This window comes from Hyperolius riggenbachi, chromosome 9 (genome assembly GCF_040937935.1).
Source record: "Hyperolius riggenbachi isolate aHypRig1 chromosome 9, aHypRig1.pri, whole genome shotgun sequence".
Classification (NCBI taxonomy): domain Eukaryota; kingdom Metazoa; phylum Chordata; class Amphibia; order Anura; family Hyperoliidae; genus Hyperolius; species Hyperolius riggenbachi.
Window position 1 is genome coordinate 29,124,900 of NC_090654.1, and position 20,535 is coordinate 29,145,434.

Genomic DNA, 20,535 nt, shown 5'->3' on the forward strand with positions numbered 1-20,535 from the left:
TGAAGCCCACCGCCAAGGGCTCATTACCCAGCAAACAATAACAATCTATGCGTGCGCGGGGAGCCACCAGAAGAAAGGCGAGCGGAAGGGAAGGAAAACCCCTAACATGAAATGACTCAGCTACAAAATGACATTAATTATACAATAAAACGAGGATCGCGGGGCATCTCCGAGGCCTACAGCCGCAGCCGAACACGGCGAGAGAAACAAGCGACAGCGGCGGGGAGGAAGGCGAATTCCGAAAGAGGAAAAAGAGAAAAAAAATATCAGCAGAAATAATTACACTTGGATTCCGCTGAGGAGATAATTGGAGCGCCCGAATTAGATTGCGATATTTTTAATCAACGGGAGGCTGATTAAACACTGCCAGTGCTGCTGAGCTGGCTAAATCCAAAGAAGAAAGGCTCAAAAAAAAAGGCGCAGGACGCGTTCAGCGGCAGACGTAATTACATATTCGGTGGCGGATACCGACGGATGGGCAGCGCCGTCGCCATCTCTGCTTTTGTTATGTATTTCTTCGTTTCTCCGTGAAGACAATAACGGCTAATCAAAGGCATTTCTGCTTTAGAAGTGGAAACTTTCTAATTCGCCCCACCGGCCGGCTGGAGAATTGGACTTTTTTCTGGAAATTGAAATACAAAATGGCTGCCGTTTGGTTCACGAGACAAAACAGGCCTCACAAAAAATGCCTTCTACTTTTTTTTTATTTTACCATTGTTATTTTGATCTCCATCTGTCACTAGTGCCGGCTCGTTCTACACTTTTTGCTGCCTGATGCAAACATTATGAGGACGCCTCCCATCCTGCCCCTACACATATGACAGACAGTAATCACCCCACATGTAAACTGCAACAATTGCCCCCACGTATCATCACTGGTGTCAGTGGGCATTATCAATACAAAAAAATACCCCAACATGCTGCGTATTATCCCCCCAACCAAAGTGCAGTCACTGCCATTGGTGTTCCTCATCATTCCTGCTCAGTGTGTGTGGGGGATAGGAGAGAGTGATTTAAAGTTACAGAAAGTCAGAAACAATGACAGTTTCAACACTTATGCAAACTCATTGCAGAGCCCTGTTTTAAAACCAAAGGATATACCAGGATGTTTACACATGCACAGAAGTTTAGTGACCAAAGCTTCTACCAGAACCAATTAGCATGAGAAAGCAAGAAGTTCAATTAGATTGAGGACAATTTTTTTTTAACTGACTGAGCCATTAAGCCCTGCAATACCTCTACATGTACCTGACAGCTATTCGTCACTGATCTATATCCGCCTGCCCTGTACTTGTTTTTAAGATTTTATATTATTTTAAGATACTTCCATAAATAAAATAGTTCTGATAGTTCCTAGTGTTTATAATTATTATTATGATATTTCCTGTTGATTCCAGGCCGGTCCGATCTCACTGATCTCCAGACATGTAATACAGATTGCTCTTACCTGCTCCACTGTGTCCGTAATCACTAGTCTGTGTGTCAATCTAAGAATGTCCTCAGAGGGCTGGCTGAATAGGGGCCTGGCTACAAGTTTTTTTAAACCCGTGTCCGTGAGTGTTTTGCCTGTAACTTTGTACATGAAGTCATGAGAATATTGCTGCAGACTGAGACAAATGTTGTTTACGAACCCTGGGGAGCAGAGACAGTGTACAAATTCCAAAGTTTGTATAATGTATTATCTGTGTGGCGGGCACATGCAGTCATTAGAACAATGGTACAGAGAGCTGACAGTTTTTTTTTTGTTTTTTTTTATGGACCCTGCATTTTTACAGGACTCCTATCAGTTTGCTGCCTCTAGAAAGTGCCGCTCTGAAATATTTGCCTCAGGTCACATCATGGTAGATCTGGATATGTCTATCCACAATGAATTTCCCCACTCTGTCTCTAATTTTTCCACGGTACATTGGGTCTTTTTTCTTGCGGTTTTTATTCAGACTGCAGATAGTTTTCCCAACAGAGAAAAGTGGCGAAACAAATTATTCATTAGCAAGGTGGCAATTTTGACTGTAGAGTAGCTATCATCTAACAATCTAAAAAGTAGCTATCATCTAACAACCTAAAAAGTTTTACTTTTCTCAGTAACGCAAAAACACACACAAAAAAAACACAACAACAATCTCTGGTCAGTAATGTCACCAAGAAATTCGCAAATGCGCTGCAATTGCGTTTTTGTTTGTATTTTCCATTACTACAATTGTGCCGCGATTTGTCGAGTGTACACCCCGATGCTATTTGTACTTAGGAAAAAAAAAAGGTGGGAAACTATTTTGAATTGCCAAACCGCAGAAAAATTGCATAGCAGTGAGATTTTCCTGTGCGCCTATACAAAGTACAAAAAATGCACAAATGGAAACATTTGCCGCAGCTTCCATCAGTTAAACCTAGAATTTTGCAATCCGCAAGCGGCAAAATGTTGGTAGTGGAAAAAGGCCCTTAACCCATTATCAGCTTCAATAGAGTTATCTCGTGACAATAGAGTTATCTGCTTTTGACTTCAGTCAGCAGAACACGTTGTGCTGTAAATTCTTGGAAAGCTTTGATCTCTCTACTGAGCAGAAAAAATAGAAACTGAAAGCAGAAGTCCTCTGTTATTGTCGCACACTGCCCTCTAGGGACAAGTGGCCATAAATGCACATTGCAGCAGTACTAAATAGGAGCAGGGAAATGTAACAAATAAGAAATAAAAACAATGCTAAAATAAATTGGCCTGGAGCAATGCAAGCCTCTAAATAAATTGACTGCTAAAGGGTTAAAGGCAAATTCCTGGGCAAAAATATTTTAGAGATGATCAATAAGATGCTAATAATAATTTTAATATGAATTTTAAGTTTATTTTATGAAAATGTATGCATTCTGAAATTAGACTAATCAAATATTGTAGCCGATGATTTTGAATTGGTTCAGTTTTGAGCTGCTACAATTTGCATTAAATAGGCAAATAAATGTGCACCAGCTCATAATTATTACTGTCTCCTAGAACATTTTTTGTTTTGAATAGTGAAAGGGTCAAAAACCTACTGCGGTTAGTATCGCCATCTGGGGGAATTCCATCACTTCCTGTCTAGACAGGAAGTAGAAGCATTTCTTCAAAGACAACTGAGCCAGCTGCAAATCCATTTATGTTTACATTTAGGGGATAAATGTTGCCTAAAATGATCTGTCCTAATCGCTACGGTGAGATTTGTTCCTTGATCCGTGCACAAAGGACCTGGCTGGCTGCCAAGGAGACCACGCTGTCCTATGAAAAGTGGAGGGAGGGCGGAGGATGAGGAGGTAGTATCCCGCTGTGACTCACAGTACAATTAATAGTCGAGATTTTCATACCAAATTTTCCTGAATGGGCATTTTATTGGGAAAACAAATTAAGCATGTGTACGTAGTGGTATAGCTCCCATTTCCTTTGTATTGCTGTCTCCCATTACTCAACATGTTTCGTCACGTCTCGTGACTCATCAGGGGACCCCTGGAGCTTGACGGACAATCAGGAAGTACACACGCCACACGCTGACGAGGAGCAAACGCGTGGCCACTCGAACAGCTTGCCCAGGAGGCAATGGGGGAAAGCCCTCTAAACTCTGCGCCCGTTAACAAATCCAGCCAAATGTGAATGCATTGTTGAAATAAAATGTTAAGATTTTAAACGGAGGTTGTTATTATGTTCAGAAGAGAGTAGCTTGAGAAATTATAGCATTTGTAGTCTCTATTAATACGGGACATATGCATTGTAAGAATTTGATTGGATATTACATGTAAATGTGTAGTTGTATTATTTGGATTTAACACTAATAAAGTATGATTTATAAAAAAAAAAAAAAAAAAAAAAGATTTTAACGGATGTACACTATGCAAGTTTATTTTATGAGGTACCGAGGAGGCATATACCCTAGCAAGATACCATCCAGAATACTACAAGGGCTACAGGAGATCCCAGGGTGCCTGGAGGGTGTTCTGACCAACCTAGCGGTGGTCACACTCACAGAGTAAGCTCTCTCCCTCACGGGTGCCTGGTGGTTCAATCCCAACAGCAGCAAGATCTGATGAGCGCTTGCATCCACATTTGATAAATCAGAACCTTACAAATGTATCAGCTGATCAAACTGATCACATGCTCCTCCATGAGTTCTCCTAGCATTGCCATCCCTACTTATCAGTACTCTCCGTAATGCCTGATTCACAGATATCAAATTAAAATCCCAGACACGTGACTAGTACTGAGAAACACAAGTGGAGGGCTTTGGAAGGCAGGAAGAGGAAGAAACTGGGGAAGCTATGAACTCAGCAGGAAGTAGCCACGTATATTATTATAACAACAGAAGTCGTTTGAGTTAGAAAGCGGGAGCACAATCAGCCAGGCATTCATTTATAACGGAATAATTGATCGCAAGGCAATCTGGTTTTGATTTAGCAGATTTATTTTGAACAGTGGCCCAAAATGCCCTAGATTGCTGAAGCTTCTAAACTCTTGATCTCAAGATCCTAATGTTATATAAAGCAGCAGGGACAGCCATACTGTCCCAAGGAAAAAAAGCACATATATAAGTAGATAAATACGTGTTCTATTTATGTAACATATGCATTGTACTGTCCACGGTTTGATTTCAGTGAATTTTATATAGTAAATAAAGAGAAAACTGTTTCAGGCATTTTCCATCTTTACTGCCTCTGACCAAAGCCAATCCTGATGTCATTTCCTCCCTTACTCTTTTTTTTCCTCCTAAAAACTGCACTTTCATATCTAGCTTGCTTTGTAAACACATGTGAGCACAACATAGATCGTATTTCAGCAGTTTCTGCAGAAGGTGAGGTGTATTTCACTTCTCAGCCTTGTGTCACACTGAACTGCCCTCAGCCAATCAGTGAGGAGCAGGAATGTGAGAGGGGAGATAAAAATCTTCCCTTTCCCCGGCAATGTACCTAAATTAATGTCCAGCGCTGTGTAATATGTTGGCACTTTATAAATACAATTAATAATAATAATAATGTACCAGAATAGAGCCAGACTGAGATAAGATTAATTACAGCAGAAACATTTATGATTATATTGGAATGCTTGCAATGCAGACTGCATGTAGACTACATAATAAACACAGAGCAGTGGGTAAATGGCATTTGATTTTTTGACTGACAATCCTGCTTTATGTAAAACAGAGGAGTATCAAAATAGGCCAGTCACACTGTATCCAATGTTTCTCAAAAGTACTGGTAACTTTTCTGTGGATTCCCGATTATAGTAGGCTTTAAGGAAAACTCTGACTCACCATAATGCCGGTTAAGAGACAGACGCCTTTCCCACAGTAGGTGTTTGGCACCATGTCGCCGTAGCCGATGGAGAGGAAGGTGATGGATATCAACCACATGGCACCTAAGAAGTTGCTGGTGACATCCTGCTGGTCATGGTATCTATGGAAGGAGCAGACGGTGATTAAAAGTAGACATTGGTGGTCAACCTTTATAAATGAGAGCCGCCTAGTTCTAGTTCTCCTTGCCTAATGCTCAGAGCAAGGCCAGCGTACTTCGAATTACATCATGAGAGCTCTGGTTCTAGTTTCTGGATTCCAATTTGCACAAGTGGCAAGAGAGTGGCTAAATACAGTATAAACTCATTATAATAAACTCAGGTATAGTAGACATTTGGGTATAGTAAACTACCTCTCCAGGTCCCGGCTAATCTCCATTATAAGTCTATGGGAGCAATGACCGGTATAGTAAACTCTGATATAATAAAACTTCTGTTATAGTAAACATTTTTTGGCCCTCAAAAAAGGCTCCCTGCACACTACATGCGATTCCAGTTTCGATTGTTAATCGATTTTCACATGCGATTCCGATTTTTAACCATTTCAGACTGCGGGTGTTTTTCACTTTATGCATCCGAGCAATTTTCACCTCCCATTCATTCGCCAATAACTTTAACACTAATTATCACAATGCATTGATCTATATCTTGTTTTTTCCGCCACCAATTAGGCTTTCTTTGGGTGGTACATTTTGTTAAGAATAATTTTTTTCTAAATGTATTTTCAAAGGAATATTAAGAAAAAAATTGAAAAAATTCATTATTTCTCAGTTTTAGGCCATTATAGCTTTAACATAATACATGCTACCACAATTAAAACCTGTGTATTTTATTCGCCCATTTGTCCCGGTTATTACACCATTTAAATTATGTCCCTATCACAATGGCCTCAATTCACTAAGCTTATCTCCTGTCTTTAATAACTCTTCTAGAGTTGTTACCATGGTGATAAGGCATGTAGTATTCAGGAAACATTTTACCTCAGGCAAACCTAAAGTTAACTCTTCTGTCTTTAAGTTAACTCTTTAATCCTTAAAATAACTCCAGAGTTAAAGACAGGCTGTTCATTAACTGCGTGTGAAAATAACTACAGAGGAGGTAACTTAACTACAGAGGAGGTAAATTAACTACAGAGGAGGTAAATTAACTACAGAAGAGGTAACGTAAGGAATGAAGAGATAAGATAACTCTCTTACTGTGTGGAGGTAAGTTTTCTCTTGCCTTATCTCCAGCATGATCTTAGTGAATTGAGGCCATTGTATGGCGCCAATATTTTATTTGGAAATACAGGTGCATTTTTTTCAGTTTTGCGTCCATCACTATTTACAAGCTTATAATGTAATCTTTTTTCATAATATACCCTCTTCACATGCATATTAAAAAAAAGTTCAGACCCTTAGGTAACTATGGTTTTTTTTTTTTATTATTGTAATTTTTTTTTTCCATTAAAATTTTTATTTGGGTTATTTTTGGTTGGGAGGTAAACAGTTAATTTTAAATGTAATGTGTGTTTATTTCATTGAAAAATGTATGTAGATGTAGTTTTACTATTTGGCCACAAGATGGCCACAGTCAAAAGCATTTTTTTTTAGTCCTGGAAGCGAATGCTCTCACTCAGGAAGCATGAGGAGGACGGGAATTTTTTTTTTTAATCAGAAAGACGGTGGCTTCTGGTAAGAAGCCGTCGGTCTTTCTACTGGGGACTTAGATCAATGAATGGGAACTATGTTCCCATTCATTGATCTCGGGGCTAACGGGGTGGGCAACACGGAAGCGCGCAGCAGCGCTACAGCAGCTGCCTGGACGTGACAATCATATCTAGGCGGCTTAAATGGTTAATCGGTACTGCATGCTGCGTTTTTTCTGCATTTTTCTTTTGATAGCATCAGGGAAAATCGGAATCTCAAATTGGAATCAGAATCGCAAATTAGATTTGCAGTGTGCAGGGAGCCTCAGTCTGACTCTGGATATAGTAAATAGGGATGGCCCAGCCTTGGAGAGCTCATGGAGAAGCACATGATCAGTTTGATCAGCTGATAGATTTGTAAGGCTCTGATTTGCTGGTCATGATCATGTGTTAAACCAGGAGGTCATCACAGCAAATCAGAGCCTTACAAATCTATCAGCTGATCATACTGATCACATGCTTCTCCATGAGTTCTCCAAGGCTGGGCCATCTCTAATAGTAAACAGTGTGCGGTGCATGTGTCTTATGTCAGTGTGACACCCATGGTCGCTGCTCTCTTCAGGCTGGATGCAGGTGAGCTGATGCCTGATAACATTTGTAAGACAAGAATAATATAATGGCACCTGCGCTGGATATACAGTACTGTACGCCTGGGGAAAATGAGGAATAATGTGAACATAAACAAAAGAGGACACAGCTTTACCACTTCCACTCTGCAATTATTGATAAAACTATTGTCACGCTCCTCCCACAGGAATCTACGTACTCTGAGTATCTTTTCCCTTGTTAGTGATGGCGCTCCTGGTAGCGCGTGGAGCTCAGTAAAGGCTACTTTCACTTGTAGGGCAGTGGGCCATCTCGCTGCATAACTAAGGAGAGTGGAGAGGAGAGTGCTAAGTCCCGCCTGCGGAGGTATTGGAGCCACTCACAGGAAGTGAGTGGCTGCCTCTATTCAGTGACAGGCAGCTGAAATTTTTAAGAAGCCTTGCATACTCTACCAGCAATTTGTCCAACCTGGCTATGCAGCCCTAAGGTATATTTACCCTTGTATTACACCAAATGTGCAAGTGCTTGTACTGTACCTCCAATGGGAGGACAGAGTTGGCTCCTTTGCAGCAGGGAATGTACCAGGGCATGATGGACCATTTCTAGAACAATTTCTGATATAGTAAACTTCTGATATAGTAAACTAATATAGTACTCCACTTTCCGTGGTCCCTTGGAGTTTACGAGTTTATAACGAGATTATTCTGTATACACTGTACAACCCAGATATCTGGATATGCACCTGTCTGTTAGAGCCGGAAGGGGAACTTAAAGAGCCTATCAGCACAGAAAGAGTTCTAGGCCTTCAAAGATAATGGCATTGTCTTAGGTGGGCGTCTTAACTACGACCAATGCTCAGTGGAGTTTTGCTTTTATGAAACAACCTTCTGTGTAATTAGACTATGGGAGGAAATGTGATTTCAGTTAATTAAAGTGGGATTTACCTAACTGCACAACATAATCCCATTTTTATGTACAGCATCAACACAGCTGGGCTCAATTAAGAACACTAAAGGAATAAAAACGGGCCGGTATTATCTCCTATAGCCAATCAGGACTTCCCTTTTAATCCCTGGCCTGCCATGAACAGATAATGTCTGTTTCCTGATTGGTCTCTATGGCACCACACACACTGCTTTTCATAAGAGCTGTCTCAAAGGACGACTTTGCCAAAACTGATATTTAACCACTTCATCCTGTGGGTTGTTTACACCTTGTGGACGTGAGCAACTTTAACGTTTCAGTTTTCACAGTCGTCAATAACTTTATCGCTACTTTTCACACCTAAATGATCTATAGCTTGTGTTTTTTTTTTTCTTTTTGCCACAAATTAGGGGTTTTTTTTGGGGGGGGGGGTAGATAGGGGGTGATTTTTTTATTTTTTTTATAGTAATTATTTTATTCTCTATGCATTGTAAAGGGGAAATAAAATAAAAATACACGAGGGGAGGAAACACTGGACACTCAATATTGCAGAAGGGGAGGAGACAAAAAACATGGTGAACATTAAAGTAGGGTGAGAGTCCATATTAACTGGAAAAAACAATCATCCAATAAGAAAATACCTTATTTTGCTTACCTATCCTGTTTTAGTGTTCACTGTCAGATTTAGGAGAAAAATGGTTTGTTTCCATCTGAACTGTTTCTCAGTGTTGCCAAAACTGACATCACTTATGCTTTTTTTTCTTTTACTTTTTTTCAACCCAGCCTAATGTTTTTCCTCCTTACCGCCACAGCTTACCGTCCCTCCCACAGCAACCATCACCTAGACAACAGGCTTACATCAATGTGTAATCTCTTTAAAGTGGAGCTGAACAGGACACAGGACAGAAGGAAAACATAGAGAAATGCACCCAGTGTGTATTTAGAATGTTTATTTGATCTCTCCCCTGTGTCACATGACTGCCAAGGCAGAGATGGCAGAAAAGCTCATTTGAAAGCACAGGCTGTAAACAATATGTCTGCTTCCATGAATCAGGAAGTAGAAACAGCGCAGATTTATTGTAGGATTTGTATCAGCTGTAACAAAGAAATGTTTTGTTGTTGAAAGGTTATTATGCTGTTGTGTATCTTTTAGAGCAGAGAGGAGGTCTGAGTTCAGTTCTGCTTTAAGTGGGATTCATTTTTTTTCTGGTCATAGTATCCTTATCTTATCTGAAACAGGAAGCTTTCTGTTATTTGCATGCTGAGATAAACTTGTTACAGTAACTTAAAAAAAATTCCCACAATCCTCACTGGCACGCACCACACAGTTTCTGCCATTAGGCAAAGGCACCTGGACAAGGTCAAAAGAAAAAAACATTGTGGACATATAGGGACCTATTTTAGAAAACAAAATGAAGAGTGAGTTACATATATTTTGGGGTCATTAACTATTTATTGGCATTTTTTTAATTTCTGGATGTCACAACCCGCTTTAAAGTGAACCAGAGACGAAGCACCCTCATGCATTTTACCATATATATATCAGTGGGAAGTGGGAACATTAGAGAAAACACCTACCCTGCTCTCATTCTTCACTGCTTAGCCTGCTTGTTATCAGCCCTGATAAATTCCCTGACTGAGCATTCAGTCTGGCTTTGCTCAGGAATCAATATAGCTGAGTCAGTCTTCTCTGATGTCTTTTCAAGTCCAAGCCTGCCCCCTTCTGGCTTTACTATAATGACTTCGCTATAATGATTCCTGAACAAAGCCAGACTGAATGCTCAGTCTGGGATTTTATCATGGCTAATAACAAGCAGGCTGAGCAGTGAAGAATGAAACAGAGAGCAGGGTAGGTGTTTTCTTTAATGCTCCCACTGATATATATGGTAAAATACATGAGGGTGATTAGTCTCTGGTATACTTTAAGAACTTCTGCATGGAAATCTAACAGTTGAAGCCTCTGACAAATAAAATAAACCATCACATAACTCGTTAACCACACATCACCTATTACCGGAATTTCATTTTTGGACGACTCATCCTTTAATTCCTCGGTGGGCGGGGCTCTGTATCTATCACACCCACCCCTCCTCACCTCTCACAGACACGTACGGTCCAGGCAGCTATAATCCACAGAGATATGCTGAAGACCAACAACACGGTGCCGGGGCAGATGGTCATCAGAGTCTTCATTACAAAACGGGTGTTAAAGTTGATCTTATTTAGCGCCCCTATGCTGCGAGAAGAGGCGTCCGTAAAAAGTTTACTGTGCAAGAGCATGACGCGGGCGATCAGGTAGAGCCTCAGGAACATGGGGATGGAAAGAATAATGTCCACGTCGGCCTCGGCCTGCGATGGGGTGTAGGAGAAGGCCAGCCGGGCATTCCAGAAGAACTTGTACTCCCCGGGGATGGGGTGGATGGCACAGATAAGCAGCTCCAGGCTGATGTAGAAAATCCGCTCGTAGGTCATCGCTATCCGCCAGTCGTCCGCGCCGTTGTCGATGACGAACAGCTGCAGGAGAGAGAGAGGAAACAAGAGTAGTCAGGAGCTGGCACATTCAAGGCACATGCCCACCCGAAAACTGATATGTATAGTTTAACCTTTTGGGGACCAGGTACGTTGAATCAACGTCCAGCAGGTGGTGCTACCGCTCTGACCGGACGTTGATTCAACGTCCGCGCTAACGACCCGTCCCAACGCGATCGTGCGCACTGGAGAGGGGAGATTAAGCGGTCATATGACAGCTGGCATCTCCCCTCAGTGATCAGCAGCTATCGCATATGGCTGCTGATCACGTGATCACTACGATCAGCGTCGGATCGTAGTGATCAATTTGACAGCTGCGGCGGTAGGGGGGAAAGAAGAGGACCCACTCACCTCCCTGCCGTTCCCGCGACGATAGGCGCTCCCCACCGCTCTTGCTGGCATCCAGGGACGGATCTAGACCAAGTTGCCCCAAGTTGCGCCTGGGGCAAGGTCAGGTTTTGGCGCCTAAACTGCTATTCCCCATCCAAATTTTTCCGCCTTTTTAAGAATTCAACAAACTGCGCCTGGGGCAAGAGACCCGCTTGCCCCCCCCCTAGATCCGTCCCTGCTGGCATCTCTGCTCCTTCTGATGTCAGCACCGGGTCCCGGCTTGATAACGTCATCAAGCCGCGACCCGGAACTAAGCAGCAGTAGGAGCTGAGATGCCGGCCGGAGCAGAGGGATCCGCTGCGGCTCGTTGCTGGAGCCTGGAAGGTGAGTGAAGGCTGCTGCACACTCGGGGGACACCTAGCCACCATGGGGGGTCACTGCTCAGCCAGAACCCCCCCCCCCCCCTTCTGCAAAAATGCCTGGTCCTGAAGGGGTGTTAGGCGGCCGGTCCCCAAAGGGTTACATTCACTGAGTGCCAGTGCACACCAATTTTCTGTTAATTTTCTGTTGCAGTAGAGCTGTAGCTGAACAGCTTCTGTAACAAAAACGCTTGGAAAATCACTCTGATCTAGCGCCTTTCAGATCGATTTTCCACTTTCCTATACTTAACATTGAGGCTGAATCGCCTCAGAAATGCTGCAGGACCCGAGTTTGCGTTTGGGAGAAAATCACATCTCTCTGGTGTGCTCCATCCCTTTCAAATACATTAGCCAAGAACTTTTTAAAAGCACTCAGAAGCGTTTGGTAAAAATGTTATGTTCGGTAAATTACCAAATATACATCATGCAGTATTTTAGACATGGAGTAACTACAATTCATGGGCCCCCCAGCGAGACTTTGATGCCCCCCTCAATGTTCAAACCCCTTCCCTTGCCTCCCCTCGGTGCCCTCCATGGCATTGGGTCCATCTCACAAGGCTCATAAAACAAGTATGGCCATCAGGATCGTCACACCCATAACAAGTGTAGCCACAAAATCACCTGATCTGAAGGATGGTCCCCCGTATCAGAGGAAGGGAAGGTTAGAGGTTGGGCCCACCACAACTCTGCTCCTCCCTAGTCACGCCAGTTTCCAAATTCACCAAGATTTTCACACATACGGTAATAGTTCGGTAATTTACTGAAACACAGCATGACAACTCGCTAAGATTTTTTTCCATCGAGCTTGATCCAATAAACTCCGCTAATGTTGCTGTGCACAGGGAGCGCATTGCAATTTTACTGCTACTGGGTGGGTGTCACTGGTCGGTTTTGTCACTTGCGTTACCGTGGTATTGCAGCGTTGCTATGACAATGCAATTACTTGTGCTAGTAACAGTAAAATTGACCTGCCGAAATTTAGTGCATCTGGCCCCACACTATCGAGGTGGTGCGACAGATGTAGCAAAATTGCCGCAAGCCCACTGCAAACTCTGCAGTACGCTGCCGCGTGATCCGTACTTCCGCACAGACTATTCAGCAATGCAAGTCTAAGTGTGCACGAGCAATCGCCGTAGCTGCACACATGCGCAAAGCACCAGTAATCGAGCGAGGTACTTCCTGTCCAGCAGGGAGTACGTCACTGAGCGGGGGGTAGCGTTATGCAGAGTGCACTGACAGGTTAATATAGATAGTGCAATCGTCCCAGGCCCCCTTCCTGCTGCAGGTTGATTGCTGCAGGATCGATCAAGGCTTCCCCCGTCCTCTTGTGTCCCTCGGCAGCGGCGAAAAAGCTCCTGGAACGGCGGGGATGTAAATATTTACCTTTGATCAAAGGAGCAGAAAAGTTAGGCACAATGGTTTAATGGTAAGCAAGTGGCACAAATATGAATCTTGACAGTGCATGAAAAATTGTTGCAAAATCACAATAAAGTCCAAGGCTGTACCTGGGTGTTGGTGGGAGGCAGCGGTGGTGGGCGCCAGTGAGGTGCACGGCCTAACGACCATTTCGCATAGGCTAACGTCAAGCTTCTTCTGAGGTTAACCTATATGTCATGAGCACATAGTTTATTGGGTGTTGCAGCTGTTGACCGATATCCACAGCGTTTACCCGAGTGCCTGCCAGCTCTTCTATATCCTAAATATTTACCTTCCTGGCTCCAGCGCAGGCGCAGTATCGGCTCTCTGCTCGGACACAGGCAGAAATAGCCGATCACTGTCGGGCCGCTCTACTGCGCAGGTGCAAGTCTCCTGCGCCTGCGTAGTAGAGCGGACCCGACGGAGATCGGCTATTTCTGCCTATCTCCGTGTGGAGAGCCACAACAGCGCCCCCTGCTGGAGCCAGGAGAGGTAAATATATCCAGCCTTATCAGGCTTGTCGAGTGAGGATTGCGGGACGCTTCGGGGGAGCCAGCGCTGGACTGCCTGCAGCTACAGGGATGGGGGGAGCCTCATTGAGACCCTGAGGCTTCCCCCTCCTGAGGTGAGTACCCCCCAGGGGAACTTTTTTTTTGTTACAGAGTCTCTTTAAATAGGAACTGTAACCCAAGGATTGAGCTTCATCCCAATCAGTAGCTGATACCCCCTTTCCCGTGAGAAATCTTTACCTTTTCTCAAATAATGCATCATGGGTGGCTGTGTGGCTGACATTGTGGTGAAACCCCTCCCACAGTGTGATGTCATGACCATGGTTCTGATAGTTTGCTGTCTTTGAACCTTGTTGCATTGTGGGAAATAATGGCTTTTTCCAACTGCCCAGCAAGCAGCATCTCCCTCGGTGCATAGAACTCTCAGTAACGAACATTCCGTACAGATCACCTGGCAGAACTAAAGATGTCACCACCAGTGACACATTTCAGAATGTAAATCAGGGAGAGGAAAGATGTTACAATGGGCAAACACTGACCAAATAATCTATAAATGAATACTGTAAACAATAAGCAATTTTATTCATCATGTTATTTTCACTACAGGTCCTCTTTAGGCCTCTTTCACAGTGGGACATTAAAGTCGCACGTTAGAAAAAGTTTTAAAGTGGACTAACGCACAGCAATACTAAGTCTGTGCAACATTCACAGTGCGCACATTGCGTTTGTGTGTAACGTGTAGCATTATTAGAAAGTGCTGCATGCTGTGCGTTATACACGTTATTAGCTGCGTTGGACTGTTTGCACATGCTCAGTAATGACCTGGAAGCATACTTTTATTGCCTGTATGCTCTACTGTATGCGACGATAACAGGGCATAGAGTTGCGTTATGACATTTTTGGGACGTTGCGTTGTTTGCGTTGCTACTTTAACGTCGTATCAAAACGCAGCGTCCCAGTGTTAAAGTAGCCTTAAAGTCAAAAGATAGAGATGGTCAACTAGATACTAACAATTCCAGCTTGCATGCCAGTTCCATATGTCATGCAAGTTGTATGCTGCTTGAAAATGGTCCACTCAAAATCCACAGGTGGGGTGTTTGATTGGCCCAATTCCAAACTGCACACTGATTAGAATTTGGAGGTAATGCTGGGCATTTAAATGGCTCGCTAGATAATTTCCGACAGTTCCGATCTCCCGCTCGATCATTTCGCCGCTCCATTCTTGATAGCAGTGAATGGAATAAGATACAACAAACGAGCGGAAGATAAGAGAACCGACTGCAGAATCGAGCGGCGAAACAATCGAACGGTAGAATCGTGCGGCAAAGACAAGCCGTGTATGCCCAGCATTAGCCACAACAATTAGCATCTTATTGAACATCTCTATCAAGGCCATGAGGACTCATTCACACCTAAAAACGAAAACGTTTTTGTGCGCTATTTTTTGCCCTCCCGTCACCCCACTGCACGCCGCGTTTTTGTTAAAAGCGCTTTTCTAAACGCTTTTCCAGAGCGTTTTTTTCATTCACTCCCTGAAGCAAGTCAAGAAGTGAACTCTTTGCGTTTTTTAAGAATAAATACAATGTATTTTCTGGGTCAAACGCAATTGCCGCACAAAGCGTTTTTGTGAGTGGTTTGCGTTTTTGCTTTACCTTCCATTATAGCACAAACTCCCCAAAAATGGTACAGGCACCGCTTTGCCAACCGCAAAGCGGGCACAAGGCGCTGATATGAACCATCTCATAGAGGTTCATTGCACAAGCGTTTTGTGGTCGATTTTGAAAATCGCCTGCGTTCGAAAAAAAGGGCAAAACCACCCTTAGTGTGAACGAGGCCTAGCAGCCGGGCATTTTTGGAAAATGGAATAAACATGGCTTCCTTTCTGTAAATGCTTCTTTTAAAGTGAACCTGAGGTGAGAGTTATATGAAGGCTGCCATATTTATTTCCTTTTAAACAATACAGGATTGCCTAGCAGCCCTGCTGGTCTATTTGGCTGCAGTAGTGTCTGAATCACACCAGAAACAAGCATGGAGCTATTCTTGTCAGATCTGACAATAATGTCAGAAACACCTGATCTGCTGCATGCGTGTTCAGGGCGTTTGGCTTAACCTCCTTGCCAGTTATCCCGAGCTAAGCTCGGGGTAACCCGCCGCAGAGGATTGCTCTGGCCCTGCTGGGCCGATTTACATAATTTTTTTTAAAAATCACGCAGCAAGCACTTTGCTTGCTGCGTGTTACCTGCGATCGCCGCTGCCCGCCGCCGATTCGCTGCTACCCACCACATTAGAGGGGCCCCCCCGCCGAGACCCCGTGCGCAGCCTGGCCAATCAGTGCCAGGCAGCGCTGAGGGGTGGATCGGGACTCCCGCTGATGTCACAACGTCGATGACGTCATCACGATCGGGGGGAAGCCCTAAAGGAAATCCCGTTCAGAACGGGATTTCCTTATGGGCGAGTGCGCCGGCGCCGATCGGAGGGGGGGAGGGGGGTGAGGGACGCCGCAGGGAGGGGGGCATCATGTAGCTAGCGCTAGGCTAGCTACATGATTAAAAAAAAATGCAAAATAAACCTTCCCGCGGCCGCAGGAATTAGAACGGCAAGGAGGTTAAAGTGTTAGAGGCAGAGGATCAGCAGGACAGACAGATAACTGGTATTAATAGGAAATAAATATGGCAGCCTCCATATCACTCTCACCTCGGGTTCACTTTAAAGCAGGCATTCTCCAATCTAGGACAGAACTTCCCAGCAATGTGTGTTTTTCAGATTTTCACACAAGAACCCTTGACATGTAGCTCATTAGCTCATACATCGATTAACTTGTGATTCTGAAGAGGAAGTCCACAAAGCTTATTCTGGTAGCGAGGACTTAGATGGGTTTGAAAACCTCTGATTTAAAAGGATGAGTGCACTTATAATCTACCTTTGTTACATGAAAGAGGCCCTGTAGTGACATTTAGTAGAATGCAGTAAATTAGTCAGGATACCCACTTATATAGTCATTTTCCTGGTTTCAGCATCAGAAACACTTCCTATATCTATATATTGCCCTATATTATTATTATTTAGTATTTGTATAGCACTGACATCTTCCGCAGCGTTGTACAGAGTATAATGTCTTGTCACTAACTGTCCCTCAGAGGGGCTCACAATCTAACCCCTACCTATGTCTATGTATGTATCGTGTAGTGTATGTATCGTAGTCTAGGGCCAATTTTTAGGGGGGAGCCAATTAACTTATCTGTATGTTTCGGGATGTGGGAGGAAACCAGAGTGCCCGGAGGAAACCCACGCAGACACGGGGAGAACATACAAACTCCTTTCAGATAGTGTCCTGGCTGGGATTCAGACCAGGGACCCAGCGCTGCAAGGTGTGTGTGCCCCTAGGGGGTACTTACCTCAGGGAGAGGGAAGCCTCTGGATCACTATATGTAGGTATGGTCAGTGAGGTGCAAATCATTGAGTTGATGCAGCATTATGCAAATTTTGTAGGCAAATTAATGCTGCTGGTTGGCTGATGGTGTAATGGTTAAGGGCTCTGCCTCTGACACAGGAGACCAGGGTTCAAATCTCGGCTCTGCCTGTTCAGTAAGCCAGCACTAATTCAGTAGGAGACCTTTGGCAAGTCTCCCTTACACTGCTACTGCCAATAGAGCGTGCCCTAGTGGCTGCTGCTCTGCTCTGGCGCTTTGAGTCCGCAAGGAGGAAAGCGCAATATAAATGTTATTTGTCTTGTCTTGTCTTATGTGGAATGGCTTTAAAAATCTCAGTAAACATACGTTCAGCTGAGATCACCTGCCAGTACTAAAGATGTTGCTGCCTGTGATACATTTCAGGAAGTAAATGGGAGGGTGAAGGAGGGATCATCATGGCAAGCCCGCCTCTTCCTATCTGCAATTTTGACCCAAGCCAAAAGTCACATTTCTCAAGGAGTGATTATGAGGACTGGGGGAAAGGTGGAGAGGAAAAGACAACGCACAGAGGTTTGTGGATCCAGCAAGAACAAACCTCTGTGCCAACCTCAAGTAGCTTTGTTTCAGATCAGGTGCCCTTTAAATAAATAATGTACATTCATAAATACTAATGATGCCGCAAAGGCACTGGGGAATCACATCCGAATTTTCTATATCTAACATTTTTTGTGAGCGAAATACCCGGCTTTGTTCAAACAATCTCACCGAAGAACTATTCGCGAGCGAGACGGGGAAGGATTTATATTTTTCATAAAACTGAATAATATTTGAGAGTCTCAGGCTGGCATTTTAATGCATTTTCATCAGATTACCGAGACTTCTCTAAGTACAGTAAATCTACTTCTCACAATCCGTCATTTATTACCGTTCCTTCTCCTCCGCCTTCATAAAGAGAACCTGTCACCGTCCGTCGTAGACTTGGCGGCGCAGAAACTTTAAGGTTAATCTGTGGAAAGACGAGAGGATTGCGGCCGTGTTGGGGTGCAGCACCAGAAAGGTGAATGCTGAAAGTGATACTCTTTTTATTTGCAAAAACAAATCTTTTTGTAGTATTAGTGTTGACTGTTTAGACTACATTGAGGTCGGTTTCACACTGCTATCAGCTGATCGCACCGCACCACCAAAAAAAGCCTATGGAGATTACTGCGGTAGGGGGTCCTGGGGGAGCCACTCTGCGGCCGCTATCCTGCGTTAGGCAGTTGGAGAGTGGTTTTAAAGTGAATCTGAAGTGAAATAAAAAACAAAACATACTAACCTAAGGAGAGGGAATGCTCTGGGTCCTAATTCTCCTACAGTCCCTCTGTTCTAGCATGGTGTCCCCTGTTAGCAGTCATTGATCGATGGGTCGGAGGCTGCTTTCTGCTGCTGCGGGAGGCTTCAGAAGGCTTCAGGAGCCCGAGTGCTCCCGAAGACAGGCCACTCCATACGGCGCATGCGTGAGCATGCTCTCTCACGTACATGCGCAGTACAGAGCCGCCCATCTTCTGGAGCACTCGGGCTCCTGAACACTTCCGAAGCATCCCGCAGCAGGAGATTTGAACAGGGGATCCAGCGCTGGAACAAGCAGACCGTGAGAGTAACGGGACGGCTCTGCAGGACCCAGAACCTTCACTCTCCTTAGATGAGTATCTGTTTTTGTTTTGTTTTTATTTCACTTCAAGCTCCCTTTAACGGACCAATGAGGATCCTGACAATATTTTATCAATATATCATAATAAATCCCAGGTGATCATTAACCCACTTTCCCTCCCCCGGGACAAGTAACTACACCCCTGCAAAATGTCCCTCCCCGCCGCGTGTTCCCGCTCGCCCCCTGTGCGCCCCCCCGCACTCGTTCGTTAGCCGCTAGATCAATGAATGGGAACACAGTTCCCATTCATTGCTCTAAGTCCCCGTGTGAATGAATGTAGCTGTCCATGAGATGGCGCCTTCATTCGCAAAGACCATCCACGCATAACTTCCTCTTTGCATAGTAATATTACGCATAAGGAAGTCAGCCGCGAGGTCTTGTGGCCAAATAGTAAAATTACATCTACATTTTTTTTTCAATAAAATACCTATTTAGATCTTATTTTTAGATTTTGAAATTAACCCCTGACCTCCCACACTCCCCAATTGTTACCAATTTTTTTTTTCAATTTACAATTAAAAAAATACATACTGTAAATAGTTAGGGATGTAACTTTTTTAATATGCATGTCAAGAGGGTATATTACTATTACTTTATAAATTATGGGCTTGTACGTAGTGATGGACGCAAAACTGAAAAAAAATGCACCTTTATTTCCAAATAAAATATTGGTACCATACATTGTACTAGGGAAACATTTTAAACGTTGCAATAACCAGGAGAAATGGGCAAATAAAATGTGTGGGTTTTAATTATGGTAGCATTTATTATTTTAAAACTATAATGGGCAAACAAAAAACACTTTTAGAATAAATAATTCTTAGCAAAAAGTAACCCCCAAAGAAAGCCTAATTGGTGGCAAAAAAAAACCAAGATTTAGATTGTTTCAGGGCTGTGGAGTTGGAGTCAGAGTCGAGGAGTCGGAGTAATTTTGGGCACCCGGAGTTGGAGTCGGAGTCGTGGTTTCATAAACTGAGGCGTCTGAGTCGGGTGATTTTTGTACAAAATCCACAGCCCTGTTAAATATTAGACTAAGGAGTCGGAGTAACCGGAGTCGGAGTCGTGGTTTCATATACTGTGGAGTCGGAGTCTGAGTTGGAGTCGGAAGATTTTTGTACCGACTCCACAGCCCTGGATTGTTTTGTTGTGGTAAGTAGTAATACAGTTATAGGCGAATGAATGGAAGGAGCGCTGACAGGTGAAAATTGCTCTGGCGTTTTTAAGGGGAAAAACCCTTGGAGGTGAAGTGGTTAAAACATTATGATACCCCCTACATTGTAGAATCATCTTGCTTTGTTTCTTACTTCAGACTTCCAGCCCAGTTTTGCTACCACCTCCGCCTCTCTATTGGTCGCCGGCTGATCCACCCGCACTGCATCGTGGGAGATCCCCAGTTGCCCTCTGGCTTGACACCTCCTGGGTATTGGCATTTCCAAAGGAGGCTTGGCTGGAAATATTACTGCAAATAGAAGGGAGGAACACTCTCCAATCCCATTCTGTGTTAGCATTTATTTTTAGCCGCTCTCAGCTTCTGTTCAGTCAGATTCACAACCTAATAATTAGGATGCGAATGAGGGTTTTTTTTCCTGCTCTTACTATTGCGTTCCATCTGTTAGAAAGCGTATGCCTCTCCCAAACAATTCCCGGATAAAATGATTTCTCTATGATGGAATTTGCACATTTTTTCCTCTTTTAATTGTGCGTTTCGCGGCTCGTTCATTAAACCCACCTGTTCTGTATGTAAATGGTGTTTTCTCCCCCCATTATTTAATGCAG

At 43.7% G+C, this 20,535-nt stretch overlaps 1 protein-coding gene across 2 annotated transcripts in view; it reads right to left on the reverse strand.

The window, feature by feature from the left end:
- The window catches only part of KCNN3 (potassium calcium-activated channel subfamily N member 3), a 196,268-nt gene that overhangs the window by 49,885 nt on the left and 125,848 nt on the right, over positions 1–20,535 (reverse strand). For both annotated transcript variants that reach the window (XM_068252282.1, XM_068252283.1), the window contains exons 3-4: positions 10,552–10,970; positions 5,262–5,403 (exon numbers count right to left, since the gene is read on the reverse strand). In XM_068252282.1, coding sequence (XP_068108383.1) covers positions 5,262–5,403; positions 10,552–10,970 — 561 coding nt within the window. The remainder of the gene's footprint in view (positions 1–5,261; positions 5,404–10,551; positions 10,971–20,535) is intronic.